General features: G+C 47.0%; 1 protein-coding gene across 1 annotated transcript; it reads right to left on the bottom strand.

Annotated features, from left to right (window-relative positions):
- Nucleotides 1–3,711: 3,711 nt before the first annotated feature.
- Nucleotides 3,712–6,035, bottom strand: LOC149500036 (uncharacterized). The gene is made up of 4 exons (XM_089738283.1): nt 5,499–6,035; nt 4,973–5,358; nt 4,201–4,875; nt 3,712–4,033 (listed from the first exon to the last, which is right to left on the bottom strand). Exons 1-4 carry the CDS (start codon nt 6,033–6,035, stop codon nt 3,712–3,714), a joined length of 1,920 nt encoding a protein of 639 aa, XP_089594409.1.
- Nucleotides 6,036–22,180: the final 16,145 nt, after the last annotated feature.

Genomic DNA, 22,180 nt, shown 5'->3' with positions numbered 1-22,180 from the left:
CAGCAGCCATGCAGCAAAGCCGGCAGGCTGGGAGGCCTGTCGACCGCTGCGGCGCTCGCGCTGAGGGCGGGGAGGGAGGGGGGGCTGGCTGTTTAAATCAAAGTTGCCTTCGGCCTGATGGACCGATGGCAGTGGCAGGCTAGTATTTGTTGTTTGGGCAGTAGGGGAGGCCTCGTTGACCTCCATTGTCTCGACGACAGTTTGGTGTTGCTCGAGAGGTACTGCATAAGTCGCTCTGATGGCTTCCTCTCTCTCGTGCTTCTTTTTTTTTAACCTTTTTTTTCCTTTTTCTTTTTGTTCCTGTTTTTGTTTTTGCCGGGTGCAGGACCGCTGGTCGAGCGAGATGTAGGTATGACACCAGCGGTGGTGCGACCACGAGGAACGGGAATAGGTTTATTTGCCCGCCGCGGCGGGTTGGCCTGCGCCATCAACGTGGTCGCTGACGGCTCAGCCTCCACTACCACGGCGGACGGAATGGAGTTTCGAGGGGGAGGGGCCGGGGGAAGATTTCCCTTTCCCCTTCCCCTTTACTATGGGAAGTACAGCCGAAAGAGCTGCACTCCCGGCTCGAGGCACCGGTGGCGCAGGAGGAGGGACGGTGACTCCCATCATCCTGGCCCGTTTGCGGAAGACCGCACACCGTCTGTCGACGGCGGCGTGGTCCTTCCCACAATTGGCGCAGGAGAATGGGCCGTCCCTCGGCCTCGGGCAGTCCGCTACAATGTGCTCTCCGGCACACCTTACGCAGCGGACCGCGCGATGGCAGTTGTAGGACGCGTGTCCGAAGGCCTGGCAGCGATGACACTGCGCGGGCCCTCGGGTTGGACGCCATCCCTCAACTGTCACCCCCGGCAAGTACAACAGTTCGTTGACTGCGTACAAGCGGGCGAGATCGTCCTTTGAGAGGTGGTCCAGGGCTACGTGAAACACGCAGCCCGGACGCCCTCTCTGCGACCTGATGCACCTGGCATATCGAGCCGGGAATCCCAGCTCCTTCAGGGCATTGACTACTTCTGCCTCGTCGGTGTCGGCAGGGAGGCCCCGGACCGCCACCTTAGAAGGCATCTCCTCCGCCAGGGCATAACAGTACCATTTAATGGTACCATCCCTGGCAGAGGCCTCCGACAGGTAGGCCTGGACCGCCCTGTACTCCTCGACCGACGTCGGCAGAAATCTAAAACCGGCGCCGAAGGGTCGCGCCGAGGGAGCTCGACCTAAGCGCTCCCTAATGGCCGCCAAATGGCGAGACCAATTTGGGCCTCCACCATAATTGGTGGGTGTCGGCACAGTACCTCCTGGGCACGACCTCGGGGGAGGGACTTGTGAGGATTGGGAAGTCCTATGGGTGGTAGGGATACCTGGCCTAGCTGCCATGGCAGCATAGGAGGTAGAGGGAATGGGGTTTGGCTTAGGGGCGTGATGTGGTCTGGTGGACTCGAGGTCCATATACCTGGTAGAGTTCAGGTTACCCGCCGTGCCGCTTAGGGCGGGGGCACCTCGTGCTGAGTCCACCGGGATTGGGGATAATGTTGGGGAGGGAGAACGTGGAGGGGATCTTAGTTGCCTTTGGTCTATCCCTGTCCTGGCGGGAGCCCTAGGCTTCGGTATTGGCTTATTGGCTGGGATTAAGCTCCCAGAGGGGGACGAAGACCTAGAAGTGGACGGAGTCACAGATTCTGTTGAGGAATGATCAGTGGACGTGGTCGCACTTTCCTCTCCCTCCCATCTGGAGGAAGGACCCAGTCGCGGACGCTTATCCTTATCGCTTGATGAGCCTCGGTCAGACTCAGACCTGGCCTTCTTCCGCGACCGAGAGGGCCCGGAGGGATCGGACAGCGGGGGAAGATTACCTTCCCTCGGTCCGATCCTCGGGGATCCCTGGGCCACGACCGAAGGCCGGGGCTGGCTGTCCAATCCGAGTCCCATCAAGCCTGTACGGACTGCAGGTATAGGCTTATTCATCGCCTGACGTCCCTTGTTGGACGGGCCGGGTGTGCTAATTATTGGGGGTGAATTCCCCGACGACATGGTTTTCCTGGTCCTACGATGGTTGAGTAGTCATTGGTACTCCCGAGCGCTGCCAGTGGGTATGTTAATCTAATAAGCCGGGCTCCGATTAACCAGCAATAAAGGATTCTCTATCTAATTATAACTATAAAACAAAAAAGAAGGAACACTAACCTAACTGATCAAAAATCTACCAATAACTTATATTAATTAATAAATGAATGAATGACATAAACTACACTTACATCTGAACTCAGTCAGTGTTTGCCGGAGCGGTGAGTCCCCGTTCCGGTACAACTACTAGATGAACTCAAATTAAAATAAACTAATAAAACCTACATATGTACTCAATAATCAATTATCTATAAAACTTACCGGGTTGTTGAGTAATTCTCTTTTACCAGTAAAATTCACTAGTAAAAGAGTCATCACACTCCCAACTATTGAAAAACCTATACTAGAAAAATATAACAATAAGGAACTGAAATAAAATAACAATAATAAATTATATCAAATTAAAGGAAGGAATAAATAGACGGGAACCCCACTAAATACTAACACTAACTTAATAAAAACAAATCAGGATAACTCTAAATTATGGATGGATAGACAAGTATAGGACCACTTATAAATGCCGGCCGGTGCACCAGAATCAAATGTATTAAATTTTAAACTAAACTATGCTAAACAAAATGTAATATTAAAAGTGGGTATATACAAAAGAAAAGGCAAACTTAATTTATTTTCTATGGCAGCGCCACTTGTTTTTATTAAAAGCGGGTAGATCAAATTATATGAAAGGTAAACTAATGAAATAAAATTACTGCTATTGTAGATTATATTAAAAGTTACTAAGAATTTAAATAAATTGTAAGGAATATAAAATGATATTACTGACTAAATTAAACTACTAACGGTAGGGGGTTCTAACGCCAACAACCTTCTACGTAGACCAGTTTATCGGGTTTTGCGACCGCCCCGCCTAGCCCCGAAGGGTAGGAGAGGACTGGGAATGACACAGGGAGGCCAGACTCGATGGCGCTAACGTTCGCCGGTTTTATATTCAAATAAAACGGTAACGCAGCTTACACAGGCTGGTCGACACCTACCCGTATTAAACTAATCGTTTAAGGAAAGAAGTGTCGATCCACTTACCTGTTCCCGGGTCCTTCATCTCACTGTTCGGGGCGTTTCCACTCCGAGACAGCAACTCCAGATACAGCACACGCACACTTTGGGCACTCACAATTGCACAGCACAAAACAATAGGGGCCTCTAGCACTGGTGTCCCGGGGCTGAATTTTGCAGCGAGGTAGGCCCCCTATTTATGGCAATCCACGCGCGCTCGTCTAGTACTGTGATACATTCGAGACGCGGTGGGTGTCTACTGTTTTATTGGCCGCCTCGCTCGCTCTATTCGTCCAGGTTGAAGGCGAGGACGTCTTCAGCAGGTCTCTACACCAGGCCGAGCACTCGCTCTATTTCAGTTCCATCGGACAGCATCACACTTGTAAGTGGGGCTTCGTCGGTCATGTGGCACCGTACCTCCTCGTTGTTCGAGGTCCATTTGCGCAGTTCAAAATGGCCTCGCCGGTGTACTTCCCTCACCTCGTTTGCGATCCTGATCGCGTCTTCGTTTGTCCGGTAACTTCCAAGGTAGTCGTCCATGTAGTGGTTGCGCACGATTGCGTCGGCGGCGTCCGGTTACTGCAGTCGGTGCTTCTCTGCGTTGGCGTTTTTCACATAGATGGCAGTCGCAGGTGAGCTTGTCGCGCCGAAGATTATGGATCTCATCCGGTACTCTGTGGGTTCTCGTGAAGGGTCCTTCCTCCACAAGTACCGGAGCGCGTCGCGGTCCTCGCTTCGGACGCCTATCTGCATGAACATCTCCGCGATGTCCGCGAAGACGGCGACGGCGTGCTGCCTGAAGCGCATCATTACTCCGGGCAGCGACTGCAGCAGGTCCGGGCCGGTGAGCAGGAAGTCGTTCAGGCTTTTCCCTCTGGTTTTCGCAGCGGCGTCTTCTCTGGTTTCATCGGATGCGTCACGCCGAAGTGTGGCAGGTACCAGGTTCGGTCCTTTGTACCCGTCGACGGAGCTACTTCGGCGTATCCCTTCGGTACCAGCGCGTTCATTTGCTGCTTGTAGCGTTCTTTTATATTCGGATCCTTCTCCAGTTTCTATTTCACGGACGTCAGGCGATTTAATGCGGCTTCAAAGTTGTTGGGCATCTTCGGGTTCTCCTCGCGCCACAGCAGTGCGGTCTCGTAGCGGCCGTCGGGTCGTTGCTGGGTGGAATCCCGCAGGATCTTCAGCGCGCGCTCGTCTGGATCGTTCTTCGGCGTCTTGGCGGCGACGGTGAGTCCCTCGATCGCGAAGTAGTGCTTGAGGGCTTCGTCCGTGTTCGCGTTGGCCGTCGTCGCGTAAGTCACGAAGTTGACGCGCTGTCTTCTACCTCCCGGGAGTGCTCCGCGCACGACCCACACGAGCGGAGTACGAGATGCCACCGGTTGATCGCGTCGTCCCGTCCGCATCTCCTCCGTCACCAGTAGGTGCCAGTTATCTTGGCCGATCAGAATCTTCGGCGAGTCGTAGCTTGTCTTGAAGTGACGCCGGAGGTCGGTGGGGTGATGGCACGACGCGAGGACTTCGTTGTTCAGTCGCTGTGGTGTCAACTTCAAGCCGTTGACTATCCGTAGATTTAGTTCTTGCGGTTCCCCTGTGCGTCCGCATAACTTCAGCGGGACGCGTCGTAAGCGTGTTGCGTCTATTTTGTTGTCCCCGATGGCAGTGATGAAGAGGGGTTCGACCGATCCTTTGGCGCCGACTCGTCTCGCGAAGTCATCGTCGATCAACGAGATGGTTGACCTGTCGTCCAACAGGGCCCACGCATCCGCTACTCTCGCCGGTCCGATGACTGATTGGCGCCATCTTGAGGTAGGCTGTCGCTGTTCTTGCGGCCCACGTCGAGGTGACCGCCTCTTCTTTCTCTGTTGTTTTCTGCCATGCTGGCTTCTTGTGCAACAGCTCGTGGTGCGTGCGTTCACAACTGTTGACGCCGCACCTCTTCTTTTTATACACGTGTCCCCGGGACCGGAACCGTAGGCACCGGAAACACAAATTTTCGCGCTTCGCCGTACCCCAGCGCTCGCTGATGGCCGCTTTCTTGAACTCGGGACAGTCTTGTGGGATGTGCCCCAGCTTGTGACATGCTGCGCATTTCTTTTCTTCTTTCGCTTGCGTGGTGTGCGTCCTCTGAGGCATGTTCAACATCTTCCGCCGGGCGCTGGTGTTCTCCACTCTCGTCTCTGGTTCCGGCTGTGCGTATGGGCTGCACAGGTCCACCTCGCGCTGTAAGAAGCGCGACAGTTTGACGAGGTCGGGTTCTCCCGCCGGTTGAGTCGCTGAGAATTCGAACCAGCGGTGGCGTAGCGTGGGTGGCAGTTTCTCAGATGTGATGTTGGTGAGCTCCGGGTGTACATGTAATGTACGCGGTCGAGGGCCCTCAGAGCGGCGACGACGTTGTTTACTTTGTTCGCGAATACGCAGATGTCCCTCGGTGTGTCCGTGCAGCGTGGCAGCGCGCGCAGTCGTTCCAGTTTCGTTGCGGCGATCGCTTCCGGACGTCCGAAGCGCGATTCTAGAGTCCGCATGATCTTGGCGGGCTCGGTGTAATGCAGCAGCAAGTTTTCAACCGCTTCTCTTGCTCTTCCTTTCAATGTACGCCGAAGTCTTGCAGTGTTCTCTGCGGCGCTGTAGCTGTCCGCTGATTCGGCGTAGGCGGCCTTGAAGTAAAGCCATTCTTGATGGGATCCGCTGTAGACTGGTAGCTCCCCGTAGTACCGGTGCGATGGTCCAAGCCTGGCTTGGCGGGCGGCCGTCGCGATGGCAGCAGCTAGTTCGGCGATGTCGCTCTTCGGTGCGACAGGTACGGCAATCGGTGCCGCGGCAGGGGCCGGTAGCTTCAGCTGTTCTATTGGTGCGGGAAGTTCCAGTTGCGGGTTGCTCGATGGTGGCTGGTGATTCATGTGCTGGCTGCATTAGTGTTTATTCGACTCCGTGTAGCGCGATCGACCGTTGCTGGTTGAGCCACGTATCGATGCGCTGTGACTGCTCGTTTTCGTCTTCCGTCAGTGTCGTGCGCGCATGTTCTTCTTTAACGTTAAGGTTTATGTCAACCTCCATTGTTGAGGCAGCTACCGCGGGAGCCGATGCAGCAGGAGCATTCACTACTGCATCCCGTTGAGCTCTCTTTCTAAATTTTTTTTGTTTTTTAAGCCTGTTTTTACGAGTTTACTGATATATGGGGGGTTTGTATTCCAGCACGGGCTGGAGCGCTGCGTTTTGAGAGGGGCGGTCTAATTGCAGCGGTTGAACCACGAGGGGTAGGAACGGGCATACCCCGCCGCGGAGCGTTGGCTTCTGCCATCAGCGTTGCCGCTTATGGATTGGCCTCCACTAACACGGCAGGGGAGATGGATGAGGACGGGGGAGGGGGCTGGGGCTGGGAGGATTTCCCTTTCCCCTTCCCCTTCGGAGTGGGAGCTACAGAAGGAAGAGCTGTGTTCCCGGGACGAGGCACCGATGACGCAGGAGGAGGGACGGTTACACCCATCATCCCGGCCCGTTTGCGGTAGACCGCGCACCACCTTTCGACGGCGGCCTGATCTTTCCCGCAATTGGCGCAGGAGAATGGGCCGTCCCTCGGCCTCGGGCAGTCCGCTACGACGTGCTCCCCGGCACATCGAGTATAGCGGACCGCATGGTGACAATTATTGGAGGGGTGCCCGTAAGCCTGGCAGCGGTGACACTGCGCAGGCCCGCGGGTTGGTCGCCATCCCTCAATCGTCACTCCCGGCAAGTACAGCAGTTCGTTGACTGCGTACAGGCGGGCGAGATCGTCCTTCGAGAGGTGGTCCAAGGCTACGTGAAACACGCAGCCCGGGCGCCCTCTCTGGGACCTGATGCACCTGGTGTAACGAGCCGGGAACCCCAGCTCCTTCAGGGCATCGGTTACTTCTGCCGCATCAGTATCGGCAGGGAGGCCCCGGACAGCCACCTTAGTAGGAATTTCCCCTGTGAGGGCGTAGCAATACCATTTAATGGTACCATCCCTGGCAGAGGCCTCCGACAGGTTGGCCTGGACCGCCCTGTACTCCTCCACTGACGTCGGCAGGAATCTAAAACCTGCGCCGAAGGGTCGCGCCGAGGGGGCGCGGCCAAGGCGCTCCTTAATGGCCGCCATGTGGCGAAACCAATTAGGGAGGACCTCCACCATTATTGGTGGGTGTCGGCGCAGCTCCTCCTGGGCACTACCCTTCGGCCTCGGGGGAGGGACATGTGAGGATTGGGATGTCCTCTGGGTAGAAGGGATACCCGGCCTAGCTGCCATGGCAGCATAGGAGGTAAAGGGAGTGGGGTTTGGCTTAGGGGCATGATGTGATCTGGTGGACTCCAGGTCCATATACCTGGTAGAGTCCAGGTTACCCGCCGTGCCACTTAGGGCGGGGCACCTCGGGTAGAGTCCACCGGGATTGGAGATAAAGTCTGGGAAGGAGAATGAGGAGGGGTTCTTAATTGCCTTGGGGCAGTCCCTGCCCTGGCGGCAGCCCTAGGCTTTGGAACGGGTTGGGCTGGAATCGGACTCCCAGAGGGGGAAGCAGATCTTGATGAGGAAGGAGTTATCGACTCGGTAGAGGAGTGATCCGTGGACGTGGTCACGCTCTCTTCTCCCTCCGACCTGGAGGAAGGGCCTATTCGCGGGCGCTTGTCTTGGTCACCCGATGAGCCTCGGTCAGACTCGGACCTGGCCTTCTTCCGCGGCCGAGAGGGCCCAGAGGGGTCGGTCGACGAAGGAAAGGTACTTTCCACTCGGGGACCCCTTGGCCGCAGCCGAAGACCCGGACGAACTGTCCAACCGCGGACCCATCGGGGCCATACGAATTGCAGGTGTTGGTCTGGTGCGCAATTCGGGCATCACCTGACGTCCCTTTTGAGACGGACCGGGTGTGCTGATGTTTGGGGGTGAGTTCCCCCTCGACATGGCCTTACTGGTCTTGTGGCTATAAGGTCATTGGTACCCCGTCTCAACGGTTGCCCAGATGTTATTAAACTACTAGTTCACTGGTTCCCCGGCCGACCAGCAACTACAGTCACTACTACTGCAATCAGTATTAGTCAATACTAATAAGGAGCTATGTAATAATATAATAATGAAAAGAAAACTAAATTTAATCAGAGTCAGTACTAAGAATTAAGTAATGTAATGTGAAATAATAAATGTAAAATAAAAGAAAAATTAAATCAAAATAACAAATGAACTACAACTACAGGGATCAATAACAAATTCAACTTCAACTGAAATTCCGTCAGTGACAACAGAGCCGGTAAGTTCCTAGTCCGGATTCTACTATTAACTGTATTAATGTAAAAATAAATAAAAATTAAACTACAATTCCCTATAATTAATTGAAGAAAAAAAAAAGATTATATAAAGTACTTACTCGTTATACATGAGTCCCTTGACCAGTAACACAGTTACTGGTAAGGGAATCATGAACTCCCAACTATTGTTAACTAATGCTATAAAAATAAATATAAAAGTTATCAAGAAAATTTAAAACTAACTAATGAATTAATAAACAAAAACAAATATGACGGGAACACCCCTCCAGACCCTACTATCGCTAACACAAAACAGAAAGAATGAAAGAGAATAATAACAGTTAACTCAATTAATGAAGAATGAATGGGTGACTTATGATAGTCGGCCGGAAAGCCAGAATAACAAAATTACAATGATTATAATAATTTGTTTGATGAAATAAAATAAAAAAATAACACTGAAGGTGGGTAGAAATGAAAAGAATTGAATGTTTGAAACTACAGCAGCGCCACTGCTTTTAATTAATAGCGGGTAGATTTAAAATTTAATATAATGAAATGAAATTGAATTTAAGACTATTGTGTTGTTAGAATTTAGATTTACTACACTAAACTAAAATAAAATAAAATACCCAAAAAAATTAATTACGTCTAACTTAAACTAACTATCGGTAGGGGGTTCCAACGTCAATAATAACCTTAGACTACTTTGTAGTCCAAAGGACCAGTTTATCGGCCTTAGCGACCGCCCCGCCTAGCCCCGAAGGGTAGGAGAGGACTGGGAATGACACAGGTGGGCCAGACTCGGTGGCGCTAACGTTCGCCGATTTTATATTCAAATAAAACGGTAACGCAGCTTACACAGGCTGGTCGACACCTACCCGTATTAAACTAATCGCTTAAGGAAATAAGTGTCGATCCACTTACCTGGTCCCGGGTCCTTCGTCTCACTGTTCGGGGCGTTTCCACTCCGAGACAGCAACTCCAGATGAACACTCGCTCTGGGCACTCACAATTGCACAGCACAAAACAATAGGGGCCTCTAGCACTGGTGTTCTGAGCATCGTGATTTTTGCGTCGTCGTGGGGTCGTCGCGTCCCCTTGCGGGGGCGCGGAGCGGGCCTCGGGGAAACCCCTCTGCCCGGACTTGTGACTCTCTGCCTAATGAGGTAGGGGTGATGCGCTGCGGGATGGTATATAGCAGGCTCGAGGTGAATGGTGGGACGACTTCTTTCTTCTCTTCATCTTCATCTTGTTCCTCTTCCTTTCTTCTTTCTTCTCTTCTCTTCTTCAGGGGGCGGCTGCTGCTCTCCTCCATTTTTTTGGAACGAAGTTCCTTACGGCAGGCTTGGAGGGGATAGGGATTTTGCTGCACGACCGAACTGAAAAAAATGTGATAGTAAAACCGTAAGAAAAAATCCGTGGAATAAATCCGTGGAAAAAAGTGCGTGGAATAAAACCGTTAAATGAGACGTGCGCAGGCGCGACAGTCGCATACACAAGCGAGTAGTGTATAATACCTTTCTCTTTCTCCTTCTTTCTTTTCGTTCTCTAATCCCTTCTCTCTCTATTTAGTAATTATTTCTATTTCTATGTAATTTTATGTTGTCAACCAAAAATAAAGAGATATATTTTGTTATTTTAATTGATAATTTAATTTGAATTACTATTTTTTTATTTTACGTAATTTATTATTTCCTAAAATACTGAATTTCCTAAATACTTTCCTGTACTTAACTAAAAACTAATCAGCAAAATTTAAGAGAAAAACCAAGAAAACCTACATAAAATTGAGCACCATTTCTTTTTTTGCAAATTGTGTCGATTCTACATTAGCCAAAGGAACTTCGTTCCTACCTGGTGTCCCACGACACCACATCTTTAATTTTTTTTTTTTCACTTTTGCATCCTCATAATGGCTGCAGAGGGGAACGGAGAGGACGCGAAGTAGGCCGAGTCGTCAGCGAACAAGGCCAACTTCACGTCCTCCTCCCACGCCCGAAGGTGACCCTCCAGGGTGAGGATGTCATTAGTGTAGAGGGCGTATAGGATAGGTGATAGGACACTACCCTGGGGAACCCCGGCCGTAATGGGACGCACGGAAGACCGTGCGCCCTCGACTGCGACAAAGAAGGTTCTGCCCTCCAGATACGACCCGAGCAGTCGCACGTGAGCGTGCGGTAGGCCCGCGTCCCGCAGCTTGTGGACCAGCCCCTCGTGTCACACACGGTCGAAGGCCTTCTCGATATCGAGAAGGACCGCGACCGTGTATTGGCCCGAGTTTCGCCGGTCCGCCAAGTGATGTAGGACACGGGTCAGTTGCAGAGTCGTCGAGTGGCCGCTTCTAAAGCCGAATTGCTCCGGCCTGAGGAGAATATACGGCGATATTCTCCTTAGGAGCAGCCGCTCGAACAACTTGCCCACGTGCGAGAGCAAGGTAATCGGTCGGTAACTGGAGGGCTTTCTCCTGTCCTTGCCGGGTTTGGGCAAGACGATGATCTTGCCCAGTTTCCAAGTTCCAGGGAAGTGTCCTACCCGGAGAATGGAATTAAACAATCGTGTCATTGCTGACATGCGCCTCTTCATCAGCATGATGAAGAGGCGCAAATCAGCAAATGACCGTTCTGGTAGAGGCGAAGGTCAGTAGCTCAAGCTCCTCGTCCACCACGTCCCTCCTGACAAGCGCCGCAGTGCCCCTGAACGGGTGCCCGTTGGAGGTCAGTTCGTCCAGTCGGTACACGAAGTAGTTGGGCATCCTAAAATCTTGTCGAGGTTTGAGCTTGGTCTCGCCCAGGAGGATAACCTGCGGGTCACACTCCTGGGCGAGTCGGATCAGCTCCGACCTTCGGGACCCTATCCCGTCGGGGTTCCAATAGATGATGCGCAGCTCCTGGCTAGCCATTGAACTGCGCAATCATCCGGTAGAACCCCGCGAGCAAGGCCCCGAAGGGACTGGCTCCCGAGGCGATCTCTCGGATCACTCCGGAGATCACCTCGGACAGTTTCTCCCACAGGGAGAGGAGCCAGGCAGCGAAGCCGGCAGGCTGCGTGTCCTGTCGGCCGCTGCGCCGCTCTCTCTGCGGGCGGGGTGGTAATGGGGGCTGTGAAGTGTTTGTTGCCTCAATCTGAGGCGAGCTAGCAGGATCCACTTCCATTAGTGGTGGATTTGCTGCGGGTTCGGTAGATGGGGCAGCTTGACCCAAGACAAGGTGGCTGCTTCCTCCTTCTCCTTCCTTTTCTTCTCTTGGGTTTTAGTTTTTTTTTTTTATTATTAATTTTTTGATTTTTGGAAAATTGTGTAACTACCCCAGTGTTGGTGTTGGTTCTTGGGGCTGGGCGGAAGATTTGCCTCGGCCATTAAGGTGGCCGCCGTTGGTCTCGCTTCCACCATGGCGGGTTGGACAATTGCAGGGGCATGAGTTGGGGCTTGGGAAGACTTTCCCTTGCCCTTACCCTTGTATGTACTTGGGCGTGTACTTGGACGTGGGGCTGGAGTCGGAGCTGGACCGGCACTCCGTGCGGGTGGCACGGGGGGAGGAACAGTGACCCCCATCAACCGCGCCCTCCTGCGGTAGACCGCGCACCGCCTGTCGACGGCGACGTGGCCCTTTCCACAGTTGGCGCAGCTGAGGGGTCCCTCCCTTGGCCTCGGGCAGTCCGCCACGATGTGCTCACCTGCACATCGCACGCAGCGGACCGCTCAGTGGCAGTTGCTGGACGCGTGTCCGAAGGCCTGGGAGCGGTGACACTGCGCAGGTCCTCGGTTCGGACGCCATCCCTCAACCGACACCCCCGGCAGGTATAGCAGTTCTTCAACTGCATACAAGCGGGCGAGGTCATCCTTGGAGAGGTGGTCCAGGGTTACGTAAAAAACGCAACCCGGCCGCCCTCTCTTGGCCTGTATACACCGAGCATAGCGGGCCGGAAATCCCAACTCTTTCAGGGAGTCTATGATCTCTGCCGCGTCAGAGTCGACGGGTAGGCCCCGAATTGCCACCCTCGCGGGGATCTCCTCCTCCAGTGCGTAACAGTACCATTTAATGGCACTGTCTGCGGAGGAGGCAACCGCGAGATAGGCTTGGACCACCCTATATTCATTGGCCGACGCAGGCAGAAATCTAAACCCTGTGCCGTAGGGGCGTACGGACGGGGCCGATCGAGGCGCTCCCTTATGGCCGCCATGTGGCGAGACCAATTGGGTAGCACTTCCACCATTATTGGTGGGTGACGGCGGGTATCCTTGTCCGCCCGCACCTCGCCCTGGCTGGTTGGGTGTTGTGTACGAGTGGGTGGTTTCTCCGACGCAGCTACCGTTGCATAAGACGTGGAGGGGATTGGGGAAGGATTAAGGTTAAAGTTGGGTTTGGGGTTTAACGGCAGATGGTTCGAGGTCCATATATCTGGTTGATTCCAGATTGCCCACCATGCTGCTTGTGGTGGGGGCACCTTTTTGCCTGTCCGCCGGGATAGGAGAGATGGCCGGGGAGGGGGACCGAGGAGGCGTCCTCAGCTGTTTGGCTGATGGCGCCCCCTCCGTCCCCGCGCGAGCCCTCGGCTTAGGAATGGGTTTGGGAGGGGGGGAACACTTTACCCTAAGTGAGGACGAACGTGAGGTGTGTGTTGTGGCTGACTCCGATTCTGACTCAGATGTTTCGTAAGACGAGGATGTTACCTCACTGTCCTCGTCCTCGTCGACTTCATTTAAAGATTTAGACGATGGTCCAATCCGGGGACGCTTATCGAGGATCCGAGGATCGCCTCGGAGGAGCTCTGGTCGGACTCTGACCTGGCCTTCTTTCGCGGCCGAGAGGTCCCAGGGTTATCGGCCGGTAAGGGAAAGAAACTTTCCCACGGACCGATCCTCGGAGACCTACTCACCTGTTCCCGGGTCCTGCGTTTCCCTGCTCGGAACGTTTCCGCGCCGACACAGCACCGCTAGATTAAACACACTCGCGTTGGGATCACAATACTGTACAGCACACCACACAGCAAGGTTCCACGTCGCACTGGTGTCCGGGGCGATTTTTGCGGCGAGGTAGGCCCCTATTTATTTCACCCACGCACGCTCGTCGAGTATCTCGCTCACTTCGTAGCGCGGTGGGCGTCTATTGTTTTCTATTGCCTGCCTCGCTTGCTCTATAATTGTCTCACTCGCTCTATGATTGCTTCTCTGCGCTGTCCAAGGTATCCGGAGCATTCTTCTTCAGCACCACATCTCAAAAGCATCCATGCGTTTGCGATCAGCCGCTCTAAGGATTCAGGTCTCCGCTCCGTATAGAAAAATGGAAAAGACCAGAGTGAGCATTCTGCACTCCTTCTCTATATTCTCTACTAGCGACCCGCCCTCGCTTCGCTTCGGAAACATTAAAACACACACGAAACAAAAAAATAAATAAAGAAAAATAAAAAAAAGTAGCCTATGTTCATCAGGGACAATGTCGGCTTCTAATGGAAAAAGAATTTTTCAAATCGGTCCAGTAGTTTCGGATCCTATTCGAAACAAACAAACAAACAAATCTTTCCTCTTTATAATATTATTAGTATAGAGTATAGATAAGTCTGAGAAATTTCATACTCCTCTGTCCGCGCAATTTTCGTAAAAAGGGATACAATTTTTTTGCTTCGCGTATTAATATACAGATGAAGGTATTTTGACAGCAGCAGAAAACGGTCATATTATGTCAACTCCGCAGAGTAACCCGGGGTAGAGAATTTTGGGAGATAGTCCAATACTCGTCTAAGCGGCTTTTGACTACCACTCCCTTTTTCATTCCTACCTATGCTGATAGCCTTGAGAGGCTATTTCAGCTTCGCCCTAACGTTTGTAGGTGAGCGCACGGGACTTAAACCGGAGTGCTGCTAACACTGGCCCTAGCAAAAGCAGTGCTTAGCAGAATCTACCACCGGATCGGAAACGCGACCCACTGAGAAGATCCGGCGAGAAACTCAGTGGGCGACCACTCCCATAGACAGAACTATTGCAAGATACCTTCAAAGTTCGTTTAAACTCGTACCCTGCCAAGAAGTAATCTGGCTTCTGGAATGGATCGATCTACTCTCCAACGTGACCGTTACCAGCTGCGTAAGGGTTGGTGTCCGTGACAATCGCTCCTATAATTTAACTATCCCATATGGCAATGCATCGTATGGAGTCGCAAAAGAAACCGTAGGGTCACTAATTTGGGAGATTCTCGCCTCAAATCAAATAAGGTTCAATTTGAGGCATTAACACCTTTCTCCATTCTAACTTAAAGGGGAATGCTCACTCTCCATAGTATGCGGGGCCCAAGATGGACATCAAATATTAATATAATAATGGAGTATTTCAAAGTCTTAAATGTATTGGATATCTAAAAAATATATTGAAATTGACCCAACTGTTATAATATAAAAAATTGTTTTGGGGTTAATTTTCTATATAAATAAGTTTCGTATTGTGAGATACTACAAGAAATTTTCTTTTCTTAATGTTTAAATTATTGATTAGGATAAGAGAGATGTTCCTAATTTAGCTTTATCCAATTGTAGTATATGTATATATATAAAAATGAATTGCTGTTCGTTAGTCTCGCTAAAACTCGAGAACGGCTGTACCGATTTGGCTAATTTTGTGGTCTTGAATTATTTGTGGAAGTCCAGAGGAGGTTTAAAAGGTAGATAAGTATAAAAATGCTCGGAGTTAAATAAAAATAACGATTTTGTTTTTCCTTTAATGTGTTTCCCAAAAGTTTAGGTCTTTTATTTATCGATTGAGGCACTACGAAGTCTGCCGGGTCAGCTAGTTATTGATAAAAAGGTTGACGTCATAATGTACTTACCATAGCTTAACAAAGCTATTATCTCTTCTTCACGAAGAGGCCTGTCCCTGGACGAAGGGATATTTTAATCAGTCTAGTCGTCCCGCAGTAGTCTAAATTCGACTATAATTAATTGAAATTGTAAGTTTGTACACTATTATGATCAAGGGCGGATCCAGCTTTGGCGCCAGGAGGGGTTCACATAGTCGTGGGCAAGTTAAGAACTTATAATTTGATTTGATAACAATAGATAATAAATAAATCATGATGTTCTTCAATTAGTTCAAGTCCTGGAACTAGCTCGGGGGGGGGGGTCATGACCCCCATGACCCCCCCCTGGATCCGCCGTTGATTATGATTCTATTTTGAAAGACTATTATACTTCTATAATCACAAATTTCGCCAAGACTACACTATAGAAAAATATTAATAAAGACAAACAATATTTAATCTATTCTCAATTTGACCACAGGCGTCAAGAACAAATTTGACTATAAATAAATAGTATGCATGCGTGTGCGCGTCAAATACATGGTAGTTGTGTAATATTTTTTTATTGTTTAATGTATTTTTAGGCATAATTTAAAAAAATATTAACATTGTGCACTCCTCTATATTTTCTATAAGTGTGGGAAATTTCATACTCCTCCGTCCGCGCAATTTTCGTAAAAAGAGATACAAAGTTTTTCCTTCACGTATTAATATATAGATGCTAGTAATTATTTTAAAAAAAAGAGGGACTGAAATCGCGTACTATGAAAATGCGTTATAAGAGAACCGTGTTGTAAAGGAGATTACTGTTGGAGACTACTGTAAAATCAATTTGTCTGTGTGAATTGTGATTTCATTAGTTTTTAAGGTTTTTATGTTTTCTGTTCGCACATAATGATAATGTAAATAAATGTTGATTTTGTGGTATGTTTTACTTTATTTACGATAGGTTTCTCGCCGGATCTTCTCGCGACGCGGATCCGGTGGTAGATTCTGCGAAGCACTATTCTTGCTTGGGCTCGTGTTAGTAAATTCTCAGTTTTTTATTATTTATTTTTATTGCCTAGGTGGGTGGACGAGCTCACGGCCCATCTGGTTTTAAGTGGTTACCGAAGCCCATAGACATCTACAACGTAAATGTCGCTACTCATCTTGAGACATAAGTTCTAAGGTCTCAGTTATTGAGCCCGTGAGCTCACCTACCCGTCTACGAGGAGTTTGAATAGCCCCTAATAGGTAGAGAACACAACCAAAAAGTCCAAGTCATCATCTGCTTATTTAAAATATTTTATTTAGGGCTTATTCCACTTCAACTTCGAACACTTAGGGCCGAGCCACACCGGAATGGCAGCGGCCGGCGGCGATGCCAGCGGCCCCCGGCGTCGCCGCTGGCGGCCTCGCGCGGCCTCCAGTGTGCTTAGTGCGAGTTTTGTAACGTTCTCACTAGCGAGCCAGTTTGCTCAAATTTGTATGCAATTGGAACAGCGCCCCTAGCGGCAAACGTACTCGGTGTTATTTTGTGAGTGCGAGTTCATATTAACGTTGTGATCTCGTAACCGAGTAATTTTACCGAAATGAGTACTACGAATGACATTTGTGCGAGTGCGTGTTACAAATTAGTGGATTTTAACGTTTCGATCGAGTATTTCTTTAGTAGTTTTATTTTTCCAACTAGAGAGGCAAAAGTATCATGCCATAGAGCCTAATCTTTTTTTATGAAAAATGATAATATGGAGTGAAATGGATTTTATTAATTTGAAACATTAATCAATTGGCATGGAATGAAATGAAATGAGATTAGATAATATGGGATAAAATATAATATCAGTAAAATGCTGATTATTTACTGAGATTTTTTTCAGTGGAGTTTTTCGAAGACTTCGGGAAGCTACGTCCAGCGGTTTTGTTAAATTTTTTTACATTTTCGCACTTTCACAGATACTAAACAGTTAATAAACCAACTTTATTTTGTTATTGCATAGATGGGTGGACGAGCTCCCGGCCCACCTAATCTTAAGTGGTTACCGGAGCCCATAGACATCTACAACGCAAATGCCGCCTCCCGCCTTGAGATATTAGTTCTAAGGTCTCAGTATAGTTACAACGGTTGTCCCACCCTTCAAACCGAAACGCATTACTGCTTCACGGCAAAAATAGGCAGGGTGGTGATACCTACCCGTGCGGACTCACAAGACGTCCTACCACCAGTAATTACGCAAATTAATTTTGCGGGTTTGATTTTTATTACATGATGCTATTCCTTTACAGTGAAAGTCAATCGTAAACATTTGATAAGTACGTATTTCATTAGAAAAATTGATACCCGCCGGCGGGATTAGAACACCGGTGCATCGCAAGATACGAATACACCGGACGCCTTAACCTTTAGGCCAGGACGATCTCAAAATTACACTTATACACGAAGAAATATTAAATACGCATTAACTAAGAAACATTAAATAGACAAAATAAAACAATTCACACAATTTAGTTCCTCACGGTCCCTCCAAGTTGTCTTTTCATCTTTTTTTCCTAGTTGTTCAATTGTAAATAAATAAATCAAAATCAAATCGAGTTTACGTTCTATACGGTGAAAAATGAAGAATTGTGAGTGCGAGTTGAGATATGCTACTCGATGCGCAGGGCGTTTATTCACCGAGAGCAGCAATAATATTATTTCTCGTATATTGGTAGCACGTGGTGTTTTGGCATTAGACCGTCTAAATCAAATACAACGTATGTTAACAGTATTTTAATGGGAACCAACTACTTTCAAATTATTCGGGTAATGTCACGTGTTCAATACTATTTTGTACCTTTAGAATTAAAGTGGCTCAACCCAAAATTCTTATTTTCTGGTAAACTTCAATATTGTAATACAATAATTGTATTTTTTTAGTTTTTCGGTTTAAACACTTTAAGACATGCCATTTTATTTGAAAAAGGCAGCAAGAGTACTTTGTCCTTTTCTAGACTAAAAGAGACTGTTTAATTTTATAAGCTGATAGCATAATATAGAAAAGAATAATAGGATACCATCTAATCGTCACATTGGAAAAAGGTATGGCTTTATCATTTTAGCATTTAAATTATTTTTTATTGCACTTATAAAACTAATTTAATTTACAATAATAATATGTAACTATATCTATACTAATTTAATAATATACAAGTGCAAATGTTGAGCTGCTTGCCAGAAATGATATAATAGTGCTTTGTTTTTTTGTTGTTTCCTTGTAGGCTGCCTGTAATTATCTAAATCTGTGTGAAAGGCAATAAATGATTTTATTATTATCTACTAATGGTAGTCCAGTGGTCGAAATTAGACCATAATTTATTTAAATTTTAAGTTTGAACATTATTATAGTTCTATTGTCACCTTTCTATTATCATCATTACTATAATAATAATTGCTATCTATGTCACTAAAGCTACATTATAGAAAAATAATATTAAAGACAAAAAATATTAATCTATTCTCAATTTGACCACAGATTGATAAATCAATAAACAAAAAAAGTATAAATGCATGTGTGTGTGTGTGTGTGTGTGTCAAATATATGGTATCGTGTGTAAGGTTTTTTTATTGATTTAGTTTATTTTTTTATTGTTTATGCACTATTAAAAAAAAGATATTAGCAATCTGCGCTACTTCTCTATATTCTCTATAAGTGTGGGAAATTTCATACTTCTCCGTCCGCGCAATTTTCGTAAAAAGGGGTACAACATTTTTGCTTCACGTATTATTTAAAATGTAGGTTCTTAATAATAATACATAAGTGTTTTGAAATATAAAACTAATCTTAAAATTTTTAGTTATACCACTTCCATTCTAAGGGTGCTATTTCGTAAACAAACTTTGCCGTAATGGCGTAACCTTTAAAATACACGGAAACTGCCCAGCATAAACATAATTTTTTAGTAACTTTAATAGAAGTATTAGAATTAGAAGTTTATTATAGAATTTATTTAATTGTAATTACATATTTAGACATACTTAACATAATTAATCCTGGAATAGGTAATTATTTCAGCTTTTTTTAATTAAAGAAATTATGTTTTATATAGGTTTAATCATTTACCCGTTGAACGTTTATAAAATGATTGTATTTACGGTAATAGTGTTAATGATCTTCATTTGGTGGCCCAAATATACTAAAATTATTACGAGCATCCATCCTTACTTATAAATGTGTAAAGAAACAAAATTATTATTACATTATTAAAATTTCTACATAATTTATAAATTTATATCTGTATATATGTATGTGTAAATATGTATATATGTGTGTGCGCGCGCGCGCGCGCGCATGTGTTTGTGTGTGTGTTTGTGTGTATATATATTTCAATAGATAGGTACACAGTGTGCAATTCATTTCGAAATTATTCTTGCCCATCTAATGGTTGTCTGGAAGAGATCACTCTTAGTGATAAGACCAAGAATTGTACTCTTTTTTTTTGTTAATGTTGTTTCGCAATATTTATTCATTTTGTGTACAATAAAGAATACTCTATCTCACTCTCTCTTTCTCTCATCAAACAATTCTTTAAAAAAAGCAATGATTTAATAAGAATTAAATGAAAATGCAAAGAATTCATATGTATTTACAACTAGCTAGACGTCTATAAAATTTTCTAAACGAAAAAATATATGTGTATAAACCATTAGAATAGATAAAACCTTAAAAAACAATATTATTATTAAAAACGAAAGAAAAAATCTTGAAATTGTATTGGTTTCACGGCAAAAATTTTAGTGACTACGTAACTTGCTTGAAAGTGAAGAAATACTCTCAAAATCCATTAATTTGTAACTCGCACTCGCACATACAATAATCGAGAGGCTCACTTCGGTAAAGCTATTCGATACATGAGACAGCAACATAAACAAACCTTCTCTCTCCCACAAAATGGGATTCATAAGTTTACCACTAGGTGGCACTAATACAACCTCACACAAATTAAACATAACATTAACATCGACTGAGTAATTAAAAAACCTCGCACTAAACACAGGTACATTACCCATTACCCGACTAACTATAAATATCGTTAGAAAGCTTGGCATTTCAATTAAACGCCTTAAAAAACAACCTTGCGTGCTACCAATATAAGAGAAAAAATTATCGCTTCTCAAGATGAATAAACGTCCTGCAAATCGAGTAACTCACACTCAGAGCTCCGCACGTTTCACCGTAAAGAGCGTACACTCGATGCGAGTCATTCGATTCGATTTTTGAAACTCGCACTAAGCCTACAGACTGCCCGCGCCTAGTCTCCTCTTGACTAGTTTAGTTTCTTCATTCGGCAATGATACTCGTGTGTTTGTAGTGAACATGATGGAATTGGTTATATATTGGGTATATGACCGCGATGCCGCGAGCGGCTTCGTGTCGCCGCGGGCAGAACCACCGACAAGACGCACTTGGCGCGCGGCTGCTCGCCTCACCGCGGGCGGGCGGCGGCTGTGTCGCGACCTTTTCAAGCTTTGCAAGCGATACTGATCTTTTAAGTATATAGATAAAGTTTAAAATTATTTCACACTGAAATTGCTCGCCGCGACGCTGTCGGACGCTGCCATTTCGGTGTGACTCGACCCTTAGGGTCCGTTCACACAGACCAGATCGTATACGTTTGGAATTAGCCAGAGCGGAGCCACCAACTATTTCACATAGACCGACCGAAACAGATCCGATTACTAGTGTGATAGGACCTCATGTGAATCCGCGCGGGTAGGTACCACCGCCCTGCCTATTTCTGCTGTGAAGCAGTAATGCGTTTCGGTTTGAAGGGTGGGACTGCCGTTGTAACTGTACGGAGATCTTAGAACTTATAATCTCAAGGTAGGTGGCGCATTTACGTTGTAGATGTCTATGGGCTCCAGTAACCATTTTACACCAAGTGGGCTGTGAGCTAGTCCACCCAGCTAAACACTAAAAAAAATATTGTGTTCTAGTGCGAGCTTCTTAACGTTCGCGATAGCGTAAAAGTTAAGCTATTTTTGTATGCAGTTGGAACAGCGGCCCTAGCGGCAAACGTACGCAAACGATCCCATTCCATACAAATATGAGCTAACTTTTACGCTATCGAGAACGTTAAAAAACTCGCACTAAGCACACTGAAAGCGGATGCGCTCACGCAATCGCTACGCGAACGAGAAAGAGCGCGCAGTCTCTTATTTCACACGCAGCGCGTTCAAGCATTCTTAAATGACAAAAAAGGTGCACATACAAAAGTAAACTTTACTACAATTACTCAAAACTCTGTTTCCAACGTGATAAGAATGTACTCTCCTCTCCGAGCCGATCTGTGCGAGTGCGAACGGACCCTTACAGACGATTGCAATAAATGCCGTGATCAATGTGGTAATAGATTTTTATACCACGCGCCCTAGTAATGCATTTAGTGCACAAAGTAGACACATGTGTAGGTACGTGACTAATTTGTGCATTATATTGTTGGTAAATCCTTTGTATATTTAATAAACTTAACAATACGACCATTAATCTTTTGTTTGGTGTCTTCCCACGCTATCAGTATGTATATGCGTAATTGCTGGTGGTAGGACCTCTTATGAGTGCGCGGGTAGGTACCACCACCCCGCCTATTTCTGCTGTAAAGCAATAATGCGTTTCGGTTTGAAGGGTGGGGTAGCCGTTGTAACTATACTTGAGACCTTAGAACTTATATTTCAAGGTGGGTGGCGCATTTACGTTGTAGATGTCTATGGGCTCCAGTAAAGTAGTCGGTAAAGTCAGTGAAACAAATCGTTCATGTAGACACAATATTTTCTTATATCACTTCACAGCTAAACGTTCGGGCGCCATTTTTAACACTAAAATTCCGAGTGGCGGCGCTTTTTTTTTGTTTTTTTTTTTTTGAGAGTTCGGCGTGTCGAGCTGTTTGCGAAGGAGATATGGAAATGCTGTTATTACTGATTTGTATGATGTTTTAATATAAAAGCGACACATTAACTAAAATAATACAAAATGAGTTGAGAA

Source organism: Bombyx mandarina, chromosome 24 (assembly GCF_030267445.1).
Source record: "Bombyx mandarina strain Sakado chromosome 24, ASM3026744v2".
In the NCBI taxonomy this organism is placed as follows: domain Eukaryota; kingdom Metazoa; phylum Arthropoda; class Insecta; order Lepidoptera; family Bombycidae; genus Bombyx; species Bombyx mandarina.
Note: the sequence above shows the minus strand (reverse complement) of the source record. Positions and strands in the feature narration are given on the sequence as shown.

Coding starts and splice junctions, on each gene's coding strand:
- LOC149500036 (XM_089738283.1), bottom strand. CDS start 6,035: ATGAATCACCAGCCACCATCGAGCAACCCGCAACTGGAACTTCCCGCA. Junction 4,876..4,972: donor GAAGAGGCGGTCACCTCGAC/GTGGGCCGCAAG, acceptor GTTGGACGACAG/GTCAACCATCTCGTTGATCG. Junction 4,034..4,200: donor GCCGCATTAAATCGCCTGAC/GTCCGTGAAATA, acceptor CGATGAAACCAG/AGAAGACGCCGCTGCGAAAA.